Here is a 27,986-nt window from a genome sequence, read left to right as displayed (position 1 = left end):
CTTATAAATAAAGAAATCCATGACAGATGAAACAGAAATATTACAAGGGGAGAGGTTTCTGTGTTTACCTTTGCTTTGCGAAAACGGTAGACCACAAGCATGCTTATGAAGTCCAACAGCATACAGAGAGTTTGGAATGAGATGATAGCAAGCCGTAAATATTTGTCCTCCTGTGCATAGCAGGGAGTGTCATCTGTACAGTATGAACATCCTTCCCTGCAGGGCAAGCAGGCATAGACTTCCCCAGACATCTCGCCTCCAGAAAAATGGCTCTCTGCATTCTTTCCTAAAAGTATCAAAGACAAAGGAATAAAGATATATCATTTAAGGAGTGTGGGGGAAAGAAGGCCATTGAGCTTACCTTCTTGGTGACCATATCCTACATTCCCATTTAATGAACTGTATGTGGCATTCATGCATCATTGTCATTTGGGAAACAGAAATGGCCCCTTAAGGTGCTTTCAGGGTTAGACTTTGAGGCAGCTGAGTTCTTAGGAGGAAGATGGAATAGGAATCAAATAGGTGTATAAATAAGTGCGGTGTGGTGGTTTGAATGTTGGACTATGATTTTTGGAGACCAAGGTTCAATTCCTACCTTGGCCATGGAACCCACTGGGTGACTGTGGGCATGTCACACTCTCTCAGCCTCAGGGGAAAGCAATGGCAAACCTCCTCTGAACAAACCTTGCCAAGAAAACCAATTCTACCACATGTAACACATCAACAGTGAGAGTCACCAGAATACCCAGAAATACAGAGAGAATAGAGACAATAGACATGTGCAAAGGAAATTGACTTTTGGCTGTCTCGGTTACACCTGGGACAGGGGGGAAAAACCACCACTCCCTGTCCTGATTTTGAAAAGTCACAACTGGCACCAGAAATTAATGGGGAATGGACTGGGCAGAAAGTATGCTGTTTGAATATTACAAAGAAAACCTGGTCAAAACAGGTACAATGCCCACCATATCCCAAAGCTTTGTGCCAGTCCAGATGAACCCTTAAATTATAAAACAATGTCTAAATACACCAGATTCTGTTTGATCTTGGAAGTCAAGCAGGGTTGGCCCAGATTAGTTTTTGCATGGGAGACTTCTAACAAATATAAGGTGCTGTAGGCTATATTTGAGAAGAAAGCAATAGCAAGCCACCTTTGAATATTCCTTGCCCAAGAGAGCTAGAGTGGTGTAATGGTTTGAGCACTAGGCTACAACTGTGAGGACCAGGATTTAAATCCTCACTCAGTCATGAAAACCCAGTGGGTGCCCTTGGGCAGGTCAAACTTTCTCAGCATCAGAAAAAGGCAAAGGCACACCTGCTCTAAAGAAATCTTGCCAAGAAACCCCCATGATAGTTTTGCCTAGCGTGACCAGGAAATGACTTGAAGGCACACAACTACAAGAAAGTCCTATGGAATTCATAGGGTCCCCATAAGTCAACAGGTGAATTGAAAGGACATACATACACAGACAAACACTCCTAATGCATGCAAATCCATTGCTTCCTTCTTTTCTCTCAAACCTTTCTTCAATATGGTTGGAACACATTTAATTAATGGCCACTAATATATCTCTCAAAAAGATTTCCTAGCTGTCATCTAGGCGGGTTACAGACCGCCGAAAAGCGGCGGCCTGCACCCACCCCTTTCCCAGCCGGATTGGGTCTTCAGCGGCTAGAGCAGCAGCTGCTGAGGCCCTGATCCACTGCTTTCCAGGCTGTGGGGAAGCGGCAAAAGGCCCCTTCCCCGCAGCCTGGAAAGGGGTGTCCTTGGGGCTTCAAGCCCCAAGGACACCCCACAGCGGCGGGGAGGAGAAGAAAGGGGCCGCTTAGCCCCTTTCTCCTCTGTGTTGCTGGGTGCAGCCGTCTGAAGGCTGCGCCCAGCGACACAAACGGAAAAAGGAGCTCCGTTTCGGAGCTCCTTTTGCAGCCGGGGAAGGAGCATACTATGCGCCCTGGTGCGGCGTGATAATGTCACGTCCGCGCCGCCCCATATAGAGGCGGCGCGGTCGTGACATCATAATGGTGGTGGCCATGTGGAACGGGCGCCACCATCCTAGGGTTGGGGGCGTCCGGAAAGGACACCCCTTTCTAACTCTAGCATGCATGGAGCGCGCACTTTAAGGCCCATCTGTAACGGGCCCTAGTCTATTTATGAGCATGAGTTAATTTTAGTTTAAGTTACTTGTCAATGATGATCACTCAGAATTATTTATGTGTGCATCTACATCACTTCATTTCTCTGTAGCAGTTACTGTAAACTTAATGAATGTTAGCTAAACATAGTATAGTGTATTTGATATAATATTCTAAATGTAGTGTTACATCTCTGGTGAGCCATTCAAACAGGAAAAAATGAAATGCTGGTTTTGCAGTTAAGGATGCTTACAAAGTTTATTCATATTTCCTAACTTAATATATTCCAAGTGTTTCTTCAATTTTTGGATTTCCTCAAATTTTGTGATAAGCAATAGCACTCTTTCTCTTCATGTCAGAAATAGCAACTAAAACAGTTGCTTTTAGCTACTTAAAAAAAACTTATAAAAGTACTAGACATTGGCCTATGGCACAAAATTCACTCTTCTTCTGTTTACCTTATTGTCACCATAACACCGACAACAGAGCACAGGACAGCAATTAGGGACACCATATAAGCCAGCATCTAAACCATGTGATATTCCTCTTCCATGGGTTATGTTGGAGTGCGCAAAATGCAGCCCGTCAGATGTTGTCAGACTGAAATTCCCATCACTCCTCACCATTGGCCAGCTATAGCTGGTGAGAGCTGCAGTTCAATAGCATCTGGAAAGATGCACTATGCCCACCCTGGTTTATGGAAGGGTACACCTCAAAAGTAACAAAAAATATCATTAGATCACAAAGAGTCCTCATCTCCTTTTAAATTACAACAGTGGTAGGGGGCATTAACTAACTTAGTTATACCTTTGTTATTAGGAAAATGAATTCATGACAATTAATTAGTCATTTGTAAGAGCAAATGGGATGTAGTGGTTTAAATCCCTGGACTCTGGGAGACCAGGGAAGGAATCCCTGCTTGGCTGTGAAAACCCACTGGGTGATCTTGGGCAAGTCACACTCTATCAGCCTCAGAAGAAGGCAAAGGAAAACCCTTGTTACACAAATTTTGCCAAGGAAACCCCATGATAGGGCCACCATAAGTCAGAACCAGTTTGAAGGCACACTTCAACAGTGATTTGTGACTACTGTAATTACCACAGCCTAGGCCCATGATGGTGAACCTATGGCACGCGTGCCAGAGATGGCACACAAAGCCATTTTCCCTGGCATGCGGAGGGGGAGGAGGGGGAGGAAGAGGCGCGTGCCTGTTCCTTCTCCTTCCTGGCCATCCCAGACCTTCAGCTGCCTCTTTGGAGGCAGCTGAAGGCCAGGGATAGCGCATGGGGAGGAGGAGGAAGAAGATGCTGTCTTTACAGACCTTGAGTTCAAGCATGACCATTTCTCCTCACAGCTGGAATCAGTTCTGCAACTGAGCCCTCACTGGCGCTTCAGAGGAATAAACAGGGCTGTTTCTTGGCATTTTGCATGAGAAACAGAACTAGAAAACTTGATTCCATCTGCCTTGCAGGGACGTAGCTAAGATTTTAGGAAGGGGGGGTCCAGACTAAGTGCCACCATTATAATGGGGCTTGGGTGCAGCGGCGCAGCAGCACACACCATTCATTTTTCTAATGGAAGGGGGGTCTGGACCCCAAGAACTTGGCTACGTCCCTGTGCCTTGCTATCTCGGCAGCCCACTTTGCCTCCCAATTCTGCTTTGACCTACAACTGTGCAGCCTCACAGAAAGCAGAAGGATGGCAAAGTTTTAAGTGGCAGAAGCATCTGCCCAGTAAAATCTTGATTATTAATGATGGTGAGCAAGCAAGAACACAGCTTGACTTTCAGATTCCTTGCTGGGTTTGCAGAGCTGGCAGTTAGATAAACAATCTTTTAAAAAAACAAATGCTCTGAAGAAATTTCAGAGTATTAGAGGCCTCAAAAATAAAATCTGCACAGTTCCAAGTCTGGAGAAATTGCCTTCTAAAGTAGAAACCTAAGCCACATGTTTTTAGGCAACATCACATCTGGCCCCATATCTCTACTCAGTCTCTTGGGTCAATATGTAAAATCTGCCCAAAATAGCCACAGCAAAACACAACCGATTAAAACTGGAATCCTAAATGCTTCATGTGTTAATTAAGACCCATAGAAAAAAGTGGAGCAGCTGGATTCCAGTATCCATATGTAGGATTGCACAGCTCATCTGATTTTTTAATTTTCTTTCCCTTATTTGGTTGCACAGAGTCTTTCTCTGATTCTCTTCACAACTCTGTTTTCTTGCTGCAAAATACTTTTATTTTCATATACTGTCCAAATCCATCTCTCTTCCTGTCAGACTTTTGCAAAACAGCTATACAAAACAATAGACCTTCAGGTCACACTGCTTTTTTTTACAGCACCAATCACCTCCACCAGATCCTCATCTTGCATTCATTTCAGTGATAACAGCTCTTGGATGTCCAATGCTAGCAACCTTTCATTTCTCCTTTGTGTTGCAGAGGAAATGACAGGCTACAGTTTTCTGTTTTGAACCAGTGGCTTTTCTTTCATCATTTGACAATCTTCTCCGCTCTTTGACACAAGCTGTCTTATCCTTTGGTTTTGATAAGATACATATATTCAGTTTGGCAGACAGAACATTCTGATCAAACAACTCCACTTCCTCGAAAGAGGATTTCCCTGTCTTTCTTATTATTTTGTGGTGGTTTGCAAAAAATATTTTTATTACTTGCTCCCTAAATTACCTACTTACATAAATGCAGTTTAATCAGTGTTATTAGTAACTCAGTTTGATGTGTTATTTGTTCATACCCTACTACTATCCCAGTATAGGAGGGTTGGTCTCTGTTGTCCCACATTTTCAATTTCCTTCCTCCTACCCCTTTCCTCCTTTGTCCTTAGCTTCATTCAGTTGCTGCTGACTGAGTGCAAAATGTAAAATTGGTTTGTACTCCATTACCTTTGTGGGAGGAGAAGAGAGGAGAGGGGAGGTGGAAATTTTGCCCTTACCAGCAGGCTCAGGCAAACTACAGTCAATCCTCTGTATTGGTGGGGGCTCTGTTCAGGGTCCCCACTAGTGGGACCTCAAGTCCCATTATTGTCAATGGATGCATGATGTGTGCATGACCATGTTGGCAAAGCAGTGTGCATGCTCTACCATTGACAATAATAGGACAGGGCCATTGAAAAATGCTCCAATCTGTGGATAGCTAGCCCACCCCTATGGAGGGATGACTGTACTGCAGTCTCTCCTAGTTTGTATCTGTTTCCTCCTTAATAGCTTTTGCCAGTCTGACCACATTATGATGTTCCTTGGCCACATATGTCCCAGTTTTCATTTGTAAAATGTTGGAGGATATGTTTGCTTTCTATATGATCCTTTTTAAAACTCTACAAAATGGTTAGAAATAAATTAAAGCTTCATTCACAGAGAATCTCTAAAGGCATTCTAGACAACCAGCAGCCTGTCTCCTAAGGCCTAAATCAATTCAACATCAACTGGGGGAAAATACCTCACTAGTGTAGTTGCACTGGATTAAACTTTTTGGGGTATAAAATTGACACCTGCATTGAGTTAAATATTGAATTTACTGAAATAAAATTGTTCTAATTTGAACAATGTTGTTTCCTTATAAAATATTAAAATATAAATATCATATGTACTCAACTATAAGTTGACCTCATGTATAAATTGAGGGCAGGTTTGGGAGCCAAAATTATGAATTTTGATATGACCCATGGATAAAACAAAAGTAAAACATAGGGGCATGGATGCAAAGACCAAAGAATGTAAAAATCCAGCAGGCATGTGCTCACCCTAAAGTCTGGATGGATGAGACAGTAGAAGGGGATCAGTGCTTCCAGAACAGATTATGCTCTTGCTTTCACCAGGGGATGGTTCCTTTTTAAATAACAGTTAAGTACAGTACTTACATTGACCTGTGGATAGGTCGTCTCAGGTTTTTTGGGTCAATTTTTAGACCTAAATTTCTAGACATACACATGAGTATATACACTATATATGAATGTGTGAATGAAAATATGCACACTTAATAGAAAAAATATTTTTATTCATATACTGCATTGAGGGGGATACGTCATCCATGCGTAGATATAAGGGTGGAGTGTTCCAAGGGTAAAAAGTCTGAATACCATTGCTTTAAACAATTCCCATTGAAGTATAACACTTCCAGAACTGTTCACTGAGTGTTCTTGTTCTCTCCCACATACAGATTTCTCAGCCCTAATGAAGTTTAGATTCCCACCCATAATCTCTAATTTTTCTTAAAATAAGACAAATATCAATTTTCTTTTTTAAAAAATCCTGATTTAGATACCCCCTTTCTCCTTCAGTTCTGTTTAATTTTGAGATTTGCATAAACACTGTACTTAAATAATAATTTAGAGATTATAAACACTGGTTTTCTTCCATTTATTAATCCATTTACAGTGTTCCCTTCACATTAGCTAGGGTTAGGGGCACAGGACACCCGTGAAAGTGGAAAAAACACAAATGACAAAAACACTGTTTTTTCCTGAGAAAACACCTCTCTAGGAATTTCTAGGTCCTCTGGTGCAACTCTGTGGTCAACATCTGCCAGACATTGACCACAGAATTCTGCTGAAGGAGCTACAAATCGTTAGTGGATTGTTTTCTCTAGGAATCTAGGTCCTTCAATGCATCTTTTGGTTAAAGTTGAGCATAGAGTTGCACTAGAGGACCTAGATATTTCTAGAGAGAACATACTAATACAATCCATGAATAATCAAATCTGCCAAAATTAAACCCACAAATGTGGAGGGATGTATGTGTATGCACACATGCACCAGAGCTGCACAATGCCATAGGATAGGTCCAACATTGGAGGATATTTACTTGGAGAGAAGGATTTACCTTTTTTGTACAACAATGTTCCATTTACATCATATGCATATAGAATTAGAAGTAAGCCCTGATAATTTCAGTGTTTTGTTTTGTTTTTAAAAATGTTAACCATACTTTGCGAGTTTTTGGAACTGACTTTTTAAGGCTTTGTAACTAAAAGCATACATATTTTAACATGAATGATTAGCAGCAGTGTGGGGGCTTCTACCTACCCCAACACTACATCCACCTACTACGGAGACTTCCACTTATTCCTACCTCTGCCACCAATGTGAGAACCTCCTTCTGTTCCCCTGCTATGATATCAAATATGAGAACTTTCTAGAAGTCCTTGTAGTTCTTGTATGAGATTTTATTCCCCTAAACTTGCCATGGGACACACCTATCCTTGACTAAGTGCTGCCCACACAGACACCAAGTGTCTGATCTCAAGCCTTCCAATATCCCTTATGCGCTGTTCTCAGAAGCACAAATGGATAATACTAATAAAAAAATAGTTTCCAGAAATTGATGATAAGATCAAAGACTACTCATTTAATATACCTAAATCCTGACTGACACTAACTATAACTCACATCTCTCATATGTATTACTAAAACCCACCCTTATATCTCTCACTCTGGCCCTGAGCAGACAGTCCAAAAAAGTACAGGCTGAGCCTGTGCTATTTTGGCCCAGGTGCCCACCTGGGTTAGTCGCCAGGGACAGACAGGTGTTTACATATGTCAGCCAAGTGACCTGACACTGGCACACACAGCATATGTCTCTGAGCTGTTACTCCTACTGGGAAGCTCCTTGCCTCCCTGTCTGGCACAGAAACAGAACTCCTGGCTGCACTCATGGGGCCAGGCACTCCATGTCAGACATCGTGATGGGAAGGGGCAGGACTTCCCAGTAAAAGTTGTGGTGCAGAAAGGCAAAGAGTGTACAGGAGCCATTTAAACAGCCAGGATACGCTGTGGAGTTTCCAGGAAAGTCTGCAACAAACCGGGGGTCAAACTGGCCTACATTAAAGGCTATTTATCCTGGGATCAGGGCAGAACTGTGTCCAGTCTGCCCGGATCTGGCCCAGTCCTGCCCAGGGATTTTGGCCTGCATTGTCCAAACAGAATGAAGTAAAACCAGGAGGAACACAGGTTTTATGGCCCATGCGGACAGACCCATTGTCTCACTCATAAACTGACTGCCCCAACTATTCTCTGCCTCTGACTCAACTCTGACTAACTCTAACATCTCCAACCCCTAATCCTAAATCTCACAAATTCTTAATCCCAACGTTGACATACCCAACGCTTGCTCTGCCATTCACACATCCCTCAGACATTCAGTCAGTCACCCTCAATATGCCATACTCTTGCCAGCTCCCAACAGATCCTTTTCTTATTACATTTGTTACAACTTGCATACCTAGCCATATTACATTAATTTATCTAATAAATGCAAAAATCTTCCCGGTCTATAATCTCACAAACATCACTTCCATTCTTCCTGTCAGTAAATATGATGTAAACTGACCTTTGCAAAAAAATAATAATAATGTAAATATGGAGTAAGAATATGGCCTTGTCTGCACTGGCCAGGATATTCCGTGGACAGCTTGGAATATCCTGGCCCCCAGAGCTGCCTTGACCTTTCCCCATTGTATGGCCCTTCATTCCTGCATGGAGGCAGCTGCCTGCATGCGTTTCTTACTGAAACACTCGGCTGGTTGTTCACTTCTTAGGGTAGAACAAGGCACTCAGGGACAATCACATGGCTAGGCACCTTATTTTAACTTCAGAGTAAGCAACTGGCGACAGTGGCGGATGCGCAGGGTGGCTCAAAGGGATGCATGTGGAGAAAGCCACTCCAGTGCAGGAGCGGAGGGCTCTGTAACTTCCCAGAATGTCCAGAATAAAAAGCAAGGTGTTTTTTTAAAAAATGTATTATGGGTATTTTACGCCAGTTCTGTTGCTGAACATGCCAAACATTTTCTGGACTGTTTGCACCAGAACCAGGGGTTGTGCCATGTATTGTCCAAACAGAACGCCACTAGAGTGGGGAGGGGGAACAAGCAGACAAGGCTTAAATAGAAGAGAAACAGTGGGAGGGAGGGTAGATAACATGGGTAACTCTTTTTATAATACACTGTCTTATCCTATACTGATTAAAATACTCTATCACAAAGGAGAATAAGCAAACTCTCTCTTTCAGGAAATAGATGCAGCTTTTAACAGCAGAAGCAGAGAAACACAATTAACATGGACCTCTGATTTCTGGCTTCTGAAAGTCTATATGCTGGGGGGAAAATAAGCTATTTTACATAGTTGTATTATATAAAAGCAATTTTCAAAGGAAAATTAGCAAAACAAATATGCCCTCATAAATTGAGAAAAGAACAAATTTCTGATCTAATATTCATGCCAAAAATTGTTACTGCCCAGTAGCAAAGCACTTCTTTAAAAAAAACACCCAAATTAATATTTATTTACAAATCAAACACACTTAAAAGTAGATATGTTTTACCAGATTCTCCAGAGTATCACAGATGACAAACCACAGGCCTAAATTTCCTTAAGTGATTATATAATCCCTGAGTTGCAGGCCATTGGGAATATACTGTATAACCCTGACAAGGATAAAAAGGAATCCTGCATTATTAATGTGCTCTCTCTTTCAAACTCAAGCAAAGGCACTTACTGTGAAAGCTGTTCATTGAAAACATTTTGGGATTATAGAATCCAGCCTTACAAATGCATGTGTAGGCTCCAAGTACAAATCCAAGGCCTTTAATTGGCATACACTGTAAAAAAAGAAAGAAAGAAAGGGAAAGATGAAAGAGATGCCCACACTCTTTTATAAAGAGTGATTGTACATTTTGACACTAACAGCGCAATGGATTTCAACAAATCAAAAGTAACAGACTGTATAGACACGCTTTCTGTATTAGAACTGTCCTTCATTGAAACATTATAGTGATATATATTGATCACTCTCTTGGGTTTTGTAAAACTAAAAACAAACTTCAGATATATTTGCTGAATTTTGTAATATTTTGGATTTGACAGACACATCAGCATGTTCATTGCATGAATACTTTATATGAAGATGTGAACTAAGAGACAGCATCCTGTTAATGACAAAGGAAGCAGAAGTCCAATGTATCCCTACATTTGTCTCTTTTTTTGTCATTGTGAAGGAACAGTCAGCCCTCCTTATCCACTGATTTTTTTAATCCACAGATTCAACTATCCATAGCTTGAAAATATTTCTAAAATATATATAAATTCCAAAAAAGAAACAATGGTTTTACAATTTTATATGAGGGACACCATTTTACTAGGCCATAGTATATAATGGAACTTGAGCATTGACAGATTTTGTTATCCATGGGGGGTCCTGGAACCAAGACCTATGAAAGTTTGTACTAAAATAAATCAGTCTCAAATGCGATCCTAAAATATCTCTCCTCTCCCACCAACATCCTTTTCTGTTTTTATTTCCTTTTAATCTACATTTTTTAAAAAAAAATCCCTGAAAATACACTTATCCAACAATAAATAAATAAAATTATTTAGAACTACAAAGAAAAAAAGATTCTTTTTATTTCATTTTGACTGTATTCACATCAGCCCACAGTGCTGCAATATGTATGACTTCTAATTAGGATGAAAGTTATGAATCTTCCAGGTATTTTCCCAAAATGCAGAAGTTTGACTTCCTTTTTTCAGAAAAATGGAAGAACAGCACAATCTCAATAAGTGTGGAGACCTTCAGTGGTATTCTTCCATCTTTTTAAAAGGCAACAGTAATAGTATCTATCAAGTAAAGTGATCCTGTCATCACAAGTCAGAACACAACTCATAACTCTTTGGGTGGGTTATGACCTTATTCATTTTTTTAAATCACACTTTTAATTAGTACTGTAATGTCTCTCCAGGTAGTAATGTTTTAATGAAGAGAAACATAGCAGAATATGGCCATAATTCTGTAATGTGATTTTCTTTAATGATTTAAGGTGCGTTACAGACCGCCGAAAAGCGGTGGCCTGTACCCGCCCCTTTCCCCGGTGTATTGGGGCCTCAGTGGCCAGAACGGCAGCCGCTGAGGCCCCAATCCGCCACTTTCCAGGCTGCGGGGAAGCGGCAAAAGGCCGCTTCCCCGCAGCCTGGAAAGGGGTGTCCTTGGGGCTTCAAGCCACAAGGATACCCCGCGGAGGCGGGGAGGAGGAGAAAGGGGCCACTTGGCTCCTTTCTCCTTTGCGTCACTGGGCGCAGCCATGTGAAGGCTGCGCCCAGCGGCAAAAACCAGGAAGGAACTCCAAAACGGAGCTCCTTCCTGCTCCGCGCAAAGGGCGCACTAAATGCCCTGGCGTGGAGCGATGACGTCACATCCGCGCTACCCCATATAGAGGCGGTGCGGTCGTGATGTCATCATGGCGGCCCCCATGTAGATGGGGCGCCACCATTTTGTACGGACTCAGTCCGTACTAGGGTTAGGGGGGTGCGGAAGCACCGCACCATCCTAACCCTAGTACGGACTGACTCCGTACTAAAAGGCCCGTTTGTAACGGGCCTATAATACCCTTTCTTTTCACTGTCATTAACATATTACTAAAATGGCAATGAGGTGAAATTATTTAAAATATTTTTAAATTGTTGTTATTGTGTCATACTGTTAGCAATATGGTTTTTGTGGGGCTTATGTGACTTCAGAGGGCCAGTAAGGTGTAATGATTTGAGTCTTGGACTAGGACTCTAAAGTCCAGGGTTCGATTCCCTGTTTGGCCACAGAAACCCACAGGATGACCTTTGTTGAGTCACACACTCTCAACCCCAGAAAACGCCATGTCTTAGGGTCACTATAAATTGGAAATGAGTTGAAGGTACACAACAACTGTGAGACTACAAGTAGACTCTGACTTATGGCTACACTAGCATAGAATTTTCTTAGCAAGGTTTATTCAGAAGTGGTTTCCCATTGCTTTCTTCTATGGCCAAAAGAGTGTGAACACAGTCAAAACCCTAGTGGGTTTCCATGGCTGAGTGGAGATTTGAACCCTGGTCTCTCAAAGTCCTAGTCCAACACTCAAACTACAACACCGGCCAGTCTCTCCAACAATATGATGCTACAATATAATAATTGTCATTTATTAACACCATTATGACTAAAAGTAATTTTAATATGAATTTAAATATTGATTAAAATTTAAACAAAATAAACAAGCAGAACCATCAAAATGTGGCAAATCCGTACTGAGCCTCAGATGGCTCCACATTTTATAGCTGATTGTGATATTTTATTATAATTTCAAACTTTAATGCATGTAGCCAAAGGTTATCATGACTTATTTAAGAGTCTAACAAATACAATCCATAATGTCACATAAAATATTAAATAAATATATTTGATAAAATGTCTTTGATGCAATTTGGAACTGTCAGAAAGTATCCATACAACAGATACACTGACAACATCCATAGGAGGTATGCCATAACCCCTGTCATAACACATAACAAACATACAGAAAAAAATGTAACACTCCCAAGAGTTTTGGCAAATCAATTGCAGTTCCACCTGTAACTATTACAACAGAGTGCCAATTTTATTTGATTATTCTAGCCATCACCAATCTTGCAACATCTGGTAAGGAATGTTTTGAACTATTATTAACACATTTTATGATGTGATTATGTTTTTCTTGTTCACATCTATTACTAGACAACATATTTCTTTTTAAAATCAGCAGAGGAGACGTTATGGCACAAGAAATCAATACAAAGAGCAAAGAAGAGTCTTGAATAATGTTACTCATCCTTGGTGTGGTGTGGTAATGAAACAAAAACATAACAAGTACATCTACTTGTGCTTCTATTTTCATCTTGGATAAGTTGGAGGAGATGGATACACTGCTTTCATGATAAGTTTCCTGATGTTTTGCTTATATCCTCACACCTGTGCTAAATGTCTGCAAATTTCATGGGCAAAAGCATTCCTAATGGTAAAGAGAGCTGATATACAAGTGAGCTAGGTGGAAGGGAGCTTTAAACTCTCCCCAATACCCTTGTAGAAGGCCCTAATCTTTAGACCTGGTGGGATCTGTTTGGGACCCTCTTGATCTCTCAAATGGAATTGCTCTTATCTAGTTGTCTTTCCCTGTGGCTTCTGTAGGGTCATAACATCTCCTCCAACCAAAGCTGCATCTTCACTGAAGAAATAATACAGTAAACTGTTCAATTTTATGGAATCCTGGGATTTGTAATTTGCTGTGGCACCAGAGCTCTCTGAAGAGAAAGCTAAATATCTAAGCAAACTTCTAAGCTCTTCTGTATTCCATGGATATTGTGTGCCTCTTTCCCCACCGTAACCTAGAAACCTAGTTTTTCCTATTATAAATACTGAATAGTTTTTGCCCTGCCTTATAGCTTGGGCATTTAAAAATGCATGCCTGTTCTCGGTGTCACTAGAATAAAAGGGAACCAGAGGGAGCTGGGGGTGTGGAGCAGCTTATCTTAGCTGACGGCTCCTTCAGAAAATTATTTACAGAGGGGGAGGATGGCAGTCCCTCCCCACCCCCATCATAGCTCTTATGATGAGAACATGTATAAATAATTTAAGAAGAAAAGAGACCAAGGAACAGAGAGAAAATTCAATGTCTCTCACCCAAATTGTATTCCGTTCCCATTTAAATAGCACTGTAGTTCACCTCATGCATGCAAAGCTATCTGGGTTAGCTGCAGGGTTGCCTCTGGGTGTAAGGGGACCCTATAGAAAATATTCTCACCTGCCTCCCCTCTAAGGGAAGCTTCGCTTACGTGGGATTTACAGGTGGTGACAAACAACAGTGCTCCAATCAGCACTGTACTCTCCATGACAAAAACTACTTATTCATAAAAGATGGCTTATCATCTAGCTTCTTCCACTGTTCTCCAAATGCTAATCTGTTCTTCTTCATCTTCCAAGTATGTTGAGCATCTTTCTTTTTCCCTGATTGTATTTTGAACATCTTCATTTTTCACTGGGAATCCCAATGGCAATGCCATAAATAGCATTCCTTTCTCCACCTGAATAATTTCCTGTCCTGTCTGTATCTAGTTCCTTTGAGTCCTTGATACATTTTGTGTGCGAAGACTGACAGCATGGGAAGAGTGGGAGCTGAGAAAAGGCACTAGTACCCTTCATACATACATGCAGTATACCAGCCATCCCCTATTTTGGCACCATATAGATGTGTTGAACTATAACTTCCATAATCCACAGACAGCATGACAATTCTAGTGACAATCCCTGCAGAAAACAGAGATAACAGTACAATGCTTACAATGTTTTAGTGAAGCACAACCTGCTTTTTCTATGCTCATTTGTATTCATTGAGTGTATGTGCATAATTTGGATGTCTGATTTATAAACATGCATCAACTACCACACTTTACATGCCCATTGATGATAATGAAATGGAAAGACTTTTAAACATACTATACAGTCAGCTTTTTAAAAAAAATCAGCAAAAAATTAATGAGATAGAACACAAGTGAAAGGTCATGATTTAACACAGAATTAAGTGCATTTAACCCTATTAGTTTTTAGGATCTGAAACTTGTTTAGGTCTTTTCCAGACTGTCATCCAAAGTGTTTAGGATTAGAATAACAGATTGCCTTATGAAAATCATTTTCTTGGTTGTGTTTTGATTTAAGTTTTCTTTTAGGGCAGTGGTTTCTTCCAGATTATATAGGAGTGATTAGTGCAATTCTTTTTGAAAGAGGACAAAAAAAACATATGTTTGTGCCTTGATTTTAGTTAGAATTCTGCGCTGGACCTTTTTAGGGTCCCAACCATAAAGAGATGACAGGTCTCAAGGTAAGAAGTGGCCAGCAAGTAAACCTATCATTGTATATAGGGTTGGACACAGATTTTGTCAAAAAAGAACTATGGATTTCAAAGAATGCTGTATCGTTTTTTTCAGATTACCATTTCATCAGCCAGAATTCTACAAAAACTTATGCCCATCCCTGATTTAGTGCAAATAATGACCTTGCAATGGTTGGGGTATTATGAAGGCCACAAAAAGGTTGTTTTTTTTTTTTAAATTGTGGTAAGTTACCAACTGTTCAGAGAAAGGCCTAAATCAAATTGAATCAACTCTTGAATGATAAATCCCCTTCATTCAGTGGATATACTCTAGTTGGAACTATCTTGGCAGGCAAGCAGCATAGGTTACCTATCAGAAAGGACATAAAAAAACCCATCCTTTTTTTTTTTTTACATTTATAGATGTGTTCTTAGCTCACAGACATTTGGCTGTCAGATTCAAACATACTGCATTCAAAGAATAAAAACTGCTGAATAATGTATTATTTAATATAAACAAAGATATTGCTCTCCGGAGGCACAACGAAACAGACTGGAGTTGGAAAGTTTAGCTCCTTGGAAAGTCTCACCAGCACTTCTGAATTCAGTGCAAAGTGCTATTAAGGTCTGATCAAATATTAATTACACCAGTGTAGTTGTACAACATGAAGAGATGCCATTAGTGAATCATGATTTGGTGCCAAAAGGAAAGAGAGGCACACTCACTAGCTGCAGTGCAGCTAGTGCTGTCCGACTCTGTGCCTAATAATGCAAGAGACGTCCAGGACACCGTCAGTTATCCTGCTTCCCCCCCCCCTTTTTTTTTTTTTAACCTCAGGAATCTTAATACCTGTCATAGATCCTCAGAGGGTCCTTTCCTCAGTTACCCTTTTTTAAACATCAGGAATATTAGAACATATTAAAAAAGCTGAATTTTCTTCTATCTCTGTGTTAACCACCTCCTTCACTTCCTTTCTATTAAATATCTTCTACTGAACTAAACAGGCCTTACTTCAGAATAGATAAACAGAGAACTTGGCTACATATGGAATGGAAACCTGTGACTCCTGACTCTAACTACATTCACTCTGATTGTAAGTTTCACTGATTTCAAACTGTGTTTATTCCCAAGTAACCATACATAGCATTGCAGCCATAATTCTAAGTGCAAAGGTATCTTGTAGCACCTTTGAGACTAAATGAGCAAAAGAGCTTGTCGCATAAGCTTTCATAGACTTGGGGGCGAAACAGTTAGCCCCTTTCCAGTGGCTTCCTGGAGGCTTGGGGGCATGCACCCAAGTAGACATAAAGTTGCCATGAAGCTGCCTGCCCAACCAGCAGTGTGGTGTTTAGATGCCACATGCCACAGGAGCAGTGTAAAGCCACGGCAGCGACAGAAAAATGAGCTGGCAAAATGCATGCAGTTGCCACAGCCCCAACCCAATATTCAAAGGGGCAGCATAATGCCTTTAGGGTTGTCTGCCTTTGGTCTGCTTCCTCAGATGCAGTGAACTGGAGCCCAGGAAGGACCTCTATAACCAGACTGTATGAATAGCCATAGAACTGCAAAACCTGTGGGTATGGTGATGAGGTGACAAATTCAGCTTTAAAAATGGTTGTTGAGGGACAAAAGCAGGAGGAATGATGTTGCTTAAGGCCATGATGGGTGGATGATAAGATGGATAATGTTTTGGAATATGTGTGTAGGCTGGGAACCAGAAAGAAGATGCCATCAACTGATCAAGAGCATCCCCATTTGGCACACTACACATATTACAACACAGATTAACACTCAAGTCTCATGAAGACACTCAGGGCCCAGTTTATCACATCTACTTTCTAGTTCCCAGCCTTCACATACCACATTCCAAAACTCCCTCCATCATTCATATGGTCATCTACCCACTTCAATGATGGCAGTGAAGGTAGCAAGACTGACAGAAAGCTCTCTCCTGCAGATCTTAAAGCTCAAGCTGGCATGTATAAGGACCATTAGCACTGCTGCTGGTAAGGTCTCCCACATCAGACAGGCTTCTGTTGAGGAGCCAGACTAAATGTGCCAAACAGCTACTGAGCAGCAGCAGTAGTGTGTGTGTGTGTGTGGGGGGGGGGGTTAACACTGCAAAGGATCTCTCAGAGAAAGCAGCAGTGGCAGCTTGACTAACTGTTGTTAGTACTGTGGAGAAGGCAGCAGTTATAAACCATTCCTGAAACCTTTATTGAAAACCCTGTAATGAGACAATTCAAATGAAAGAAGATAAGTGTCAGAAGATGAGACTCCCATGATGGAATAATAATAATAATAATAATAATAATAATAATAATAATATGTTTTATTTATATTTCCCGCTTCTCCCAGAGGATCGAAGCGGGATTACAGCAGAATATAAAACAACAATATACAATTACAGTTAAAAATACAATTATCCATGATATCTACAATAATTATTAAAAACAATATATAAAAATAATATACATCTACAAAACATACAATGTGCCAGTCCTAATTGGGGTCTTGCTTAAATTCTATAGAGGGATAGACTTTATAAAGAGTTGGGAGGGTTTGCTAATTGGAAGAAATAAGTTTTTAACATCTTCTTGAAGGTTTCCAACATAGGTATGCAGTATATCTCTTCTGGGAGGTTGTTCCAATGTGTGGGGGCTGTGGCCGAAAATGTTCTATGGTGGGTAGAAATTAATCTCCCCCTAGGGTGCTCAAGTAAGAGCTTACCTGTTGTTCTGAGGGTGCAGGGCGGATTATGTAGGGAGAGGCGTTCCCTCAAGTAACTTGGGCCCAAGCCATGTAGGGCTTTAAAGGTAATAACCAACACTTTGTATTGGGCCCGGAAGCTAATTGGCAGCCAGTGGAGAGATTTTAGTACCGGTGTTATATGTTCTTGCCTTGAGGACTCGGCAATCAATCCGGCTGTGGCATTTTGAACTAGCTGAAGTTTCCGAACCTGATACAAAGGTAGCCCCATGTAGAGTGCATTACAGAAGTCTAAACGAGAGGTTACCAGTGTGTGTACTACTGTTTCAAGTTCCTTTCGGTCCAGACAGGGACGTAGCTGGCGTATCAGCCAAAGCTGGTACCTAGCACTCCTGGCCATCGCGTCCACTTGGGATGACAACTGTAGGGATGAGTCCAAGAGTACTCCCAAACTATGAACTTTGTCATTTAGGGGGAGTGTGACCCCGTCCAGGACAGGATGGCAAATTCCTCTGCCTGGACCTGGGGAACCTATCACGAGTACCTCTGTTTTCTCTGGATTCAACTTGAGTTTGTTTTCCCTCATCCAGCCCATTACTGACCCCAGGCAGGCGTCCAAAGCAGAGATGCCTTCCTTAGTCACTGTATCAGTCGGAGCCATGGAGAGGTAGATCTGGGTGTCATCAGCGTACTGATAACACCGTGCTCCATGTTTCCGGATGATCTCTCCTAGCGGCTTCATGTAAATGATAAACAGCATAGGAAACAGAATGGCGCCCTGAGGGATGCCAGATGTCAGCTCTCTTTTACGAGAGCAGCTGTCCCCCAGCTTCACCATCTGGAATCTGCCTGTGAGGTAGGACCGGAGCCACTGGAGCGCAGTGCCACCAATACCCAACTCTCTCAGGCGTTCCAGAAGGATACCATGGTCAATGGTATCGAAGGCCACTGAGATGTCCAAGAGCACCAACAGGGTCACGCTTCCCCTGTCAATGCCCAGACGAAGATCATCGACTAAGGCGACCATGGCAGTCTGAACTCTGTATCCTTCTCTGAAGCCAGTTTGAAATGGGTCCAGATAATCGGTTTCATCCAAGACAGCTTGGAGTTGAAGGCACTCATTAGCCATGATCCTAAGTTTGCAAGGCCTGAGCAGGGCAATTGATGGCCGGGGATTTTGGAGGTCTCTCATAAATTGACCTTGGCCATAAGTCAAGGTTGACTTGATGACAAATAACAACCCCAGAGCAGATTAATTTCCTGACTGGCACAGGGACTACCAGCCTGCACTGCCAGAAGGCCGTGGCGCAGTGGTTAAATGCCTGTACTGCAGCCATTCACTCAAAACCACAAGGTTGCGAGTTCAAGACCAGCAAAAGGGCCCAAGCTCGACTCAGGCTTGCATCCTTCCGAGGTCGCTAAAATGAGTACCCAGACTGTTGGGGGCAAATTAGCTTACTTGCTAATTAGCTTACTTGCTGTTCACCGCTATGATCTTTGGAATAGCGGTATATAAATAAAACAAATTATTAAAATAAGAAATCCAGATATGGCCTGTACATAAAATGGGACAGTGGTATGCTACCTTGGCCTCAGGCAACAAATTCTTGGACTTACTCCATTTCACTGTTCCCTCCTCTGAAATCTTTCTCTTATAACAGCCATGCATTTCATTCTGGAATTGAGTGTCACAATGATTGTTTTAAAGGTGGTACATGGCTCATCCAAAATAGAGTTTTCAGCTTCATTGCTCTTCTTCTACATTCAGTAGTCATAAATTCTTAATTTTCCTTTTTGAAATGTCACCAGGTCCTTGATACAAAGTTTCTAGCTTATCTCCAAAGTGATACGATAAAATCATTTCACAAGAAAAGCAGAAAGGGATGATTTGGCTGATGAGAGAGCAGACAAGGAGGAGAGAATATATCCAGCTGATGGTGCAGCATTTCATTCAGTGCTTCCCTGGTGAGAAGAATCCTCAGCCAGAGTGCAGCTGATGACTGGAAATGCTGCTTTGTATAACAGTTTTATCATCCTTTTCCTCAGGTACTGCAGTAAAGAAATACTTTACAGGCCACTGAGGAGCTGAAAGGAAGTCAAGAGCAACTGCAGCCTTGAAACTCAGACTGTAATGAATCAAGATCAATGTTGCTTTTATAGTGTTTTGTTCCTGGTTTTCATTTAACTATATATTTTCATTCCAATCAAGTAAAAAATAACATACCAATTCATAAAAGCAACACAACAGCACACATACATACAAGTGTGTGTGTGTGTGGAGATAGATAGGAAACACAGGGGTAGTCGTATTGGCCTTGCAGCAAAATACACAATATTCAAAATCCATAAAACAGTGATACCTATGCATAAAATATACTGAGCCCTTGGTATCAGCTGGGGTTTGGTTCCAGGAGCCCCAATGGATACCAAAGTCTGTGAATTGCTCAAATGACATTAAACACAACGGCACATTAAAATGGTGTCCCTTATATATAATTGCAAAATCATGTTTTGCTTTTGGGAATGTGTGTGTGTGTGTGTGTGTGTGTTATATATATATATACACTCATATTTTCAAGCTGTGAGTAGTTGAATCTGTGGATAAAGAATCCATGAATATACCATGCAAGCTTTCAAAGCTTCATTGGCTTCTTCATCAGCCAAAGATGTTAAAAATCATACAGGAGAAGAAAAGTGACAATGTTAGAGACAAAGGGCTAGATTCTGTCTCAGATGTTACTTCTGTTGTCTGTCAGTTAGGATGATCTAGAGCAGTGGTTCCCAAATCTTGGTCCTCCAGGTGTTTTGCACTTCAATTCCCATAAGTCCCAACCAGCAGTAGTGTCACTGAGCGGGGGTGGGGGGTTCAAACCACACCGGGTGACACCCCAGAAGGGGGTGACACCAGGTCAGCTGCTTTGGCCCATGTGGGTGCTCCTAGGCCTCACCCAAGTGCTCTGGGGGCTGCACCAACTCTCCTTGGCCCCACCCAGGTGGAAGCCCTGCCTCTGGAAACCCTGCCCCCCTGTACCAGGGGTCACCCAGTAAAGGAATGTCACTGCCAGCCAGATTGGCCAACAATCAGAAATACTGGAAGCTGAAGCCTAAAACATCTGGAGGACCTAAGTTTGGGAATCACTGATCTAGAGGGAAATCAGTGCAGGCAGAGGCCACTCACCTTCTTGGCTACATGAAGACCAGAGGCAAAGAGCAGTAAAATACAGGGGATGCTATAACTCTGGTCCCAATATATAGCACTACTTAAATATAGGGGAGTGAATAGATTGTTAACTGGTTGGGGAGGCAGTTAGCATTGAAAATGTTTATAATTTTACACATGAGCAATTGGGGAGCATGTCTACTATATGCTGTTATTGGTTTTTAAGGATTCCTTATTCTTCTTTATTTTATACTCCAATATAGTAATGTCAGGAGCACAGGATAAGATTGCTCCAACAGTTTTTTCATAGTTCATAGACTTTCAGCAAGAGAGAGAGAGAGAGAGAGAGAGAGAGAGACTCAGACAAAAAGAGGTGAATGTCAACCCTTTCAGACTTCACCGGGTACATGCTCTTCCAGGTCATAAATAATAAAACACAGCAGGAAATGGTTTTGCTGTCCAGAAATGATGAACTATTCAGATGCGCTAGAATGAAATTAAGCATCACAATGACACATTGATGCCAGAAGATTAAATCGCCTCCAAAAATGGTGGAAGGGGAGCAGCAAAGAGTATAGCGCATCTAAGAATGAGAAAAAATACTGTAGGTGTTTTACTGCTCCAAAGATGAGTATTTAATAACACATGGGCTGAGATCAGATTCAGAGATGGGTAAAGTGTGTCCCTCCAGAGGCATCTGAACTGCAATTTACAGTTCTTTTCCAACTGCTAATCCCAACTTTACTTGACTATTGAGTCAATGAGAATTTAGTAAACCAGCAGTTATGTCACTACCACTGACTCAATGTGTCACTCATGTTGGGAATTACAATGAGATTTAGGCCAGTATGGACTTGTCTGCACAAGTCAAAAGCTCTGTTTTCCTTCCGTTGTGGCAGCGTCCTGTTCAGATGGCACACAGCCGAAAGCTTGATTCTTGTATGAATATTATGGACAACATCCAGCACATTCAACTGGGATATAACAACATGAATTTACAAACCTATCTCTTACTCCAGATTTTCTGAGAAGATTTGGAGCCCTCTGTTCCTGCACTAGTGCAGCTGTTGGCATGGGTATCCCACTGAGCCACCTGACATGTCCGCCAGTGTCACCAATAACTTGTGCTGAGGTCAGAATGTGTGATCATTACTGAATGACTTGTTCTAACCTCAGAAGTAAGGAACCCATGGTGGTGGCAGATGCTCCAGATGGCTCAGCGGGACACCCATGAACACAGCCGCCCCAGCATGGGAACAGCGGGCCAGGTAATGGGGAAAGTTAGGGCAGTTTTGGGGTTGTCCCCAGAGTATCCTGGCCTGTGCAGACAAGGCCACAGTCCCCTATCCTTTGAGATCAAAATCAACTAGCAGTAAATTCAGGTCCATTGAGGATTTGTTTGCTGTTGTTGCCTTCAAGTCATTTCCAGCTTATGATGACTCTAAAGCAAACCTATTGCAGGGTTATGGATTGATAAATCTACTTTAATAATCTGCAGACCTTCGATCCATACCATTCTAAAACAACATACAAATTACATGACTCTAAGATAGGGACTAGGGCTGCCAGAGAAAAAAATGGAAACAGCTGTACCTTTGCTAATTGTGTAAAAGAGGGGATTTCAGCAGGTGTTGCTTGTTACTTGATTGTGTGACAAGCAACACCTCCTAAAATTTCCTCTTGTACACAACCATTAAAGGTACAGGAGCAATGGGAATGAGGACCTTGCCCTCCTCAAATAAGAATTCTCCCCCCCCCCCCATGAAACTTGCCTTCAGTACCCACATTTCCAGCATTGCAGTAACCTAACTCTTCAGTTCAGCATTTAGAAATACAGCTTAGGCATTCAAAAGAAAAGGAGCAGGCAAGCTTACAAAGGAAATGCGAACACAGCAAATAAAATTGTTCTGGGCATGAACAATTTTCAATGTCTTACTCTCTGCAATGCCAAAATTTGGGGGTCTGAATTAAAATGTCATTAGAGGCAAGATTCCTATTTGAGGGTGCACTGCCCTCATTGTGCCCCCTTGTCCCACAGCTATACCCTGCCAGACATCAACACTCCTGTTGCTTTTCTGCTGCATTTTTAAAGCTGTCTGCCTAGTGATGAAACATGGTCAAAAGCTTGCCCAGAGAATTTTGTGCCTTTTTGGTTGGCCTAACAAAGCCATTACCACAATGAAAACTTTGGAAACTACCTTGTCACTCACTCATAAATTGCTACCTTTTTTCTCTCCTGTTAAGAAGTTTCAGCTGTCTTCCTTCAACATAATATTTTTTTAGTCTATTGTAGATAAAGTAGTAATAGACAGCATGGAAACCTTATTGCCCAAAAAACTTGGGACTGACTCATCTTCATGAAAAGCAAACTGGTATGAATCACAGCCGTCATGGTGATTCAGAAGGGTAGCAAGAAAGTATCTGGCTGATAACAGAAAGATTGTTTAAAATGCCCTATATTGAGTTAAAGATACTGATTTACAGAGGGGGTTTCCCCTTTGTCAGAATATAACAGCTCTTTAAAAAAAGAAAAAGCAAGAGATTTCGTTTCAACAAAACAGAAGAAAAGGCCAAATCCACTGTGACTCACACCATATCGCTTCTTAGTGCCTAATTTGCTTGCAATCCAGACATTCAGCCCAACTAGATCTGCTTTTGTGTTCTCCTAAGTGAAATCATAGTAGGTTATTTTTATTCTAAAAGCTTGCCTGTACAAGTGTAAATGAAAAGCCTGTGGCAGTTCATTATCTGCAGTAATCAGTAATCTCAAGAAGGGGAAAACACCATTCCAATGTTACTATTCTGGGGTGCAGAACTGGCCTGCCCATTATACAAATGGGGCACTTGTCTTGAGTGACAATCCTGGAGGAGAAATCTGGAAAAGGTGCCTGAAGTCAATAATAGAAGGGATAAGAAGGACACAGAAGATTATTGCACCAGCTGTTTTCTCCAGAGCTGGGTACAGGCTGTGTATAAAGGCATGTTATCACACAGCTCTGTGCCCAGATCAGAGGCATCCTGTACCCAATTGGAACTTCTCTCTTAGCCCCAAATGGTACTTTTCAGTTCATTGCAAAGTATGGGAAAAGTCCTGACTGGGCATGGAGCTGTGTGATAAGATCCCTTTATACACAGTGGCAACCTATGCCCAGATTTGGGGGGGAGCCGTGCAATAATCTCCACAGTTTCTCAGGTTCTGGATATCAAATTAGGACAGAGAGCAGTTCCAATGGAAGCTGGTGTATGCACATAAAAATATTCTAAACTACCCTTCATATTTCTGGATATGTTCTTCTAAACCTATCAATCTGTGAAGATTTCAAAAGACCCCTTTTTGCAGTATTTGAGTTATGGCAGAAAAGGATGCTTAAATAGCAGGACCAGTCCTGAGGCAGAGCAACATACCCTCCAACTGCTACAATTTGGCAGGGAAAGTCCCAATTAATTCTGTGCCATCCCACTTTTCCAGCTGCTTTCAAAGTGCCTATGTTTATCTCTCCACCTTTGTACTCAGCTTACTTTAATTACTTTACCTACTCAAACTGAGTTGAAAGTACAACAGTAGTATATACCAATTAACTCAGGAGCAGGGGAGAAGAGAAGATGGTGGAATCTTACCTAACCCAGTAGTCTCAGACAAAAGCAAACTGTTGCAGCCTTTCTTAGATTGTCTATTTTTTCACATTAATAACTTTTGCCTTTTGACCACACCCTGATGTTGCTTGGCCACACATGTCCCAGTTTTCACTTTCATCCAAGTCAAGGTGTTTCCATCTCAAAGCCAGCCATTTGATTTTGCAGTGGAGGCAGAAAATCACATCAGTTCCTTTTCCCATCCCTGGTAATAAAAACAGAGTAAGCTAACATCTTGCTGCCCTTTTTAAAATGACACCTAAAGTCTACTGCCTCGCTCTGTCTAATGGTAAGACCAGCCTTGCTTAGACAGGGGAGTTTATCACATGGAGATCTTTAGAGCTCTTGCAGCTCAGTTCCGATGTGAGTGCAGGTCCAACGATTCGGATTCATGTCATAAGGTGAATGTGTTTTCAGACACAATTCCTTTCTATGGGAGCTCCTTCCGTGGGGCTTCTGCAGTGATTCCAAAGTGACCCCTCATTTTGGTGAAATCGGGAAAAAGGGGAATTCACAGAATTCACTTTGAAGCTCACTTCAAATTGGTCTGGTGTGGAAAACCATTGCGATGTCAGCCCCCCTTGGCCCCCTGCATCCTGCTCCTTCATCGCCCTCCTCCTCTTGTATCCCCATCTCGCTCCCTCTGATACCCTGCCACCTATCCCATCATCCCCTGCTGCTCCTGCATCCCCATCTCGTCCCCTCTGACACCCTGCCACCTATCCCATCATCCCCTGCTGCTCCTGCATCCCCATCTCGTCCCCTCTGACACCCTGCCACCTATCCCATCATCCCCTGCTGTTCCTGCATCCCGATCTTGCCCCCTCTGCCAACCTGCCACCTATCCCATCATCCCCTGACTGCTTCTTCATCCCGTTGAAGGATGACAGCTAAGGAAGGGGCAGGAAAGGATGACAGTGTCCAGAGCCCCACTGAGCATTCGCAAGGGTGCCGATTCGAATAGTTGAACCCTCCGGTGTGGTAATACAATGTGCACTCACCCCGCTTTGCTTGAATCTGCATCTCGTGACTTGCTTGGAATCAAACTGACTTCGCTTCCCCCTCAATTCGGAAGGGCAATGGAAAGGTAACCAGATGTGCTAAAGTACCACGTTTTAACGTGAATTCGCATTGCTAGACAGGAGTGACTCCGGATCTGGTGTGAAAAAACATCACTTTTCGCATTGCTAGAACAGGAATGACTGCGGATCTGAGCTGCAAACCCCCCACATGTGATAAGGGCCCCTGGTCTTTTCCATAGTGGCACTGACATTTTTGTCATTTTGTCATTTTGTAATATCACATGGGAAGCACAAGCTATGCTCTTACTGTCAGCAACTGAATGATATAGTTTTATTTTAAAGGACTTTAAAAAGAGTTCTGAAATGCTTGTGTTTTCTTCTTGGAGGCCTCTATATTTTGCTTTTGCCATTGTTTTTTTTTTAATTATCATTAAATTAATTTGCATTGTTGAAATGCTTCCTCAGCATGAGAAGATCACAAGGTCTTTTTAAAAAAATAAACAGTGAGGATGAAATATTTCTGCAGTGATCTGCCATACCAGAGAGTAAAGAACATTTAAACTTGTGGCCTTCAGTTACTCATTGAGAAAAGATGGAGGGGGGCAGTTTAAAAATCTGCTGTGTAATTAATAAATAAATAATGGAAATGCATGTATTTGGGTAGACTCAATCATGGAAGCCATGGCCTTGAGTCTGCAAGACGTGAGCAAGGCTATTGATGACAGGTTGCAAAGGTATTGTGTAGCACCTTTGAGACTAACTGAAATAAAGAAGCTGATAGCATGAGTTTTCATAGACTTTACTCTTCTTCCTCAGATGCATAGGATGGAAATGAGAGTGACTTGCAACTCTCCTACTTATAGGGTTGCTATTAGTCGATGTCAGCTTGAAGACAGTTAACAGCAAATGTATTTGGAAGCAAATGATTTAATTACAGCACCAAGCTATATTAGAAACACATAATAATCAGGTGCAGAAGATTGGTAATGACATAAATGTCAATGACATCTGAGTTTTCTGTAGATGTACACATAATTATGAACACACAAACACTCAGGGCAGCTCACCTATACATGCAACCCATTTTCTCTGAAACTGTTTTTATATACCAGTTTTCAGTTATTAGCCTTTCCACAAACTGCACAAGCTGTAACTGGTAGCATTGCTACATCTGTAATGAATCTTATTCCCAAATGTTAGCATACAGAGTGTCATCTAGCTTCTAATTAACAAGTTATTTATAGGCCACTTGATAAGAGGATAACGCTAAGCCCCTTCTGGCCCCTTCTGGTTGACAACCAAGTAGGAGATAAAAGATGCCATGGTACAATCAAGAGAGCTGCCACTTGTTCTCTAGTCTAACCAAGCACAATAAAACATAGCCTATCTTAAGACCCTTATACTGCATTCCTATGTGCACTTACTTAGTGCGATTATGCCCCACCGATCCCAGCTGGGCTTTCTTCTGATAAATGCTCAGGATTGAACTGTACAGGTAAGGTATTTTATGAAGGGGGTTATCTATTTTGGTCCTCCAGATTTTTAGGACTTCAACTCCCAGAATTCCTGAACATTGGCCACAGTATCTGGGACTTTGAAGAGCTGAAGTGAAAAATATCTAGCAGATCAAACACTGAGCACAATTCATATTTCATCTCTATCTAAGAATGTTCTTTAGGTCAGTGTTTCTTAAGCTGTCTGATTCTTTTCCTGCCAATCTGCCAGAGACCAGTGCCATATTTCTGTCTATTGGCTACTATTGTTCCTTTCTTACCTGCAAATTCTCTAGGGACCATCAGCAGATGGCTCAGGCAACAGCACTGCTCCACAGATCACTGCTTTGAGTGACACAGCATTAGGCTATTAAACTGATGCATCTGATTCTAGATGCATTATTATCAGTGGCTGCCCCATAATTAGTCTCTTGTTGGAGACCTGCCAAAATTGCAACTCAAAATGTATTTTCAGGAAAATTTCAGAAACTGCTTTTCAGATTTCAGACTGGACCATGTCTCTATAGTTTTGTTTTATTTTTGAGTCCTCAAAAACAAACAAACAATGTTCTCTAGAATCTCCCTTAAGGGATCTTAGGGTCATAGACAGCTGGAGGGGAGCAGGGTACATGTCACTCCCCAAAGACAGGGAAACCACATAGTGAGGTCCACCCAGGTGAATTCCCATGTCTGTCATTCCAGAAAGTGGGCTGTGAGAACTGGTAACAGGGAGGGTGGCCAGTGATTAGCCCCAAACTGGGCCAAACCTCACAAGTAGGCTTTCCAATAAATTGTGTCTATTTAATCCTGGCCAAACAGACCCATGACTTTCATTACTTGATCAGCAACAAAGACTGGTTCTTTGACTCTTTCCACAACAATCAGTGCAAGAGGGGGCACAATTCTGACTCAAAAGATGCCCTAAGTGGAGATGAAATACACTGATTTTCTTCTTCCTACACTAGGAGGTTGCAGTCCAACAATATATGGAGAGTCCTTCCCAGAAATTCTAAATGTCGACTTTTAGACTACAGCTCCCAGAATCCCTTGGCCATCATGGATAGTTCTGGGAGTTATAGTTTAAAAGATTAATTTTGACAGGAGCTGCCTTATCTTAATACTATTCCAGACTGACAAAATACCCTAGAGACAACAGATCCAATCTGATCTTGGAAGCC

At 41.7% G+C, this 27,986-nt stretch overlaps 1 protein-coding gene across 2 annotated transcripts in view; it reads right to left on the bottom strand.

Moving 5' to 3' along the window:
- Positions 1-27,986, bottom strand: part of GPR158 (G protein-coupled receptor 158) — a 146,330-nt gene that overhangs the window by 60,274 nt on the left and 58,070 nt on the right. For both annotated transcript variants that reach the window (XM_089533393.1, XM_089533394.1), the window contains exons 3-4: positions 9,642-9,744; positions 69-286 (exon numbers count right to left, since the gene is read on the bottom strand). In XM_089533393.1, the coding sequence (XP_089389519.1) occupies positions 69-286; positions 9,642-9,744 (321 nt within the window). The remainder of the gene's footprint in view (positions 1-68; positions 287-9,641; positions 9,745-27,986) is intronic.

Source organism: Sceloporus occidentalis, unplaced genomic scaffold (assembly GCF_023333645.1).
Source record: "Sceloporus occidentalis isolate IW3139 unplaced genomic scaffold, rSceOcc1.0.p SCAF_7, whole genome shotgun sequence".
NCBI lineage: Eukaryota > Metazoa > Chordata > Lepidosauria > Squamata > Phrynosomatidae > Sceloporus > Sceloporus occidentalis.
Note: the sequence above shows the minus strand (reverse complement) of the source record. Positions and strands in the feature narration are given on the sequence as shown.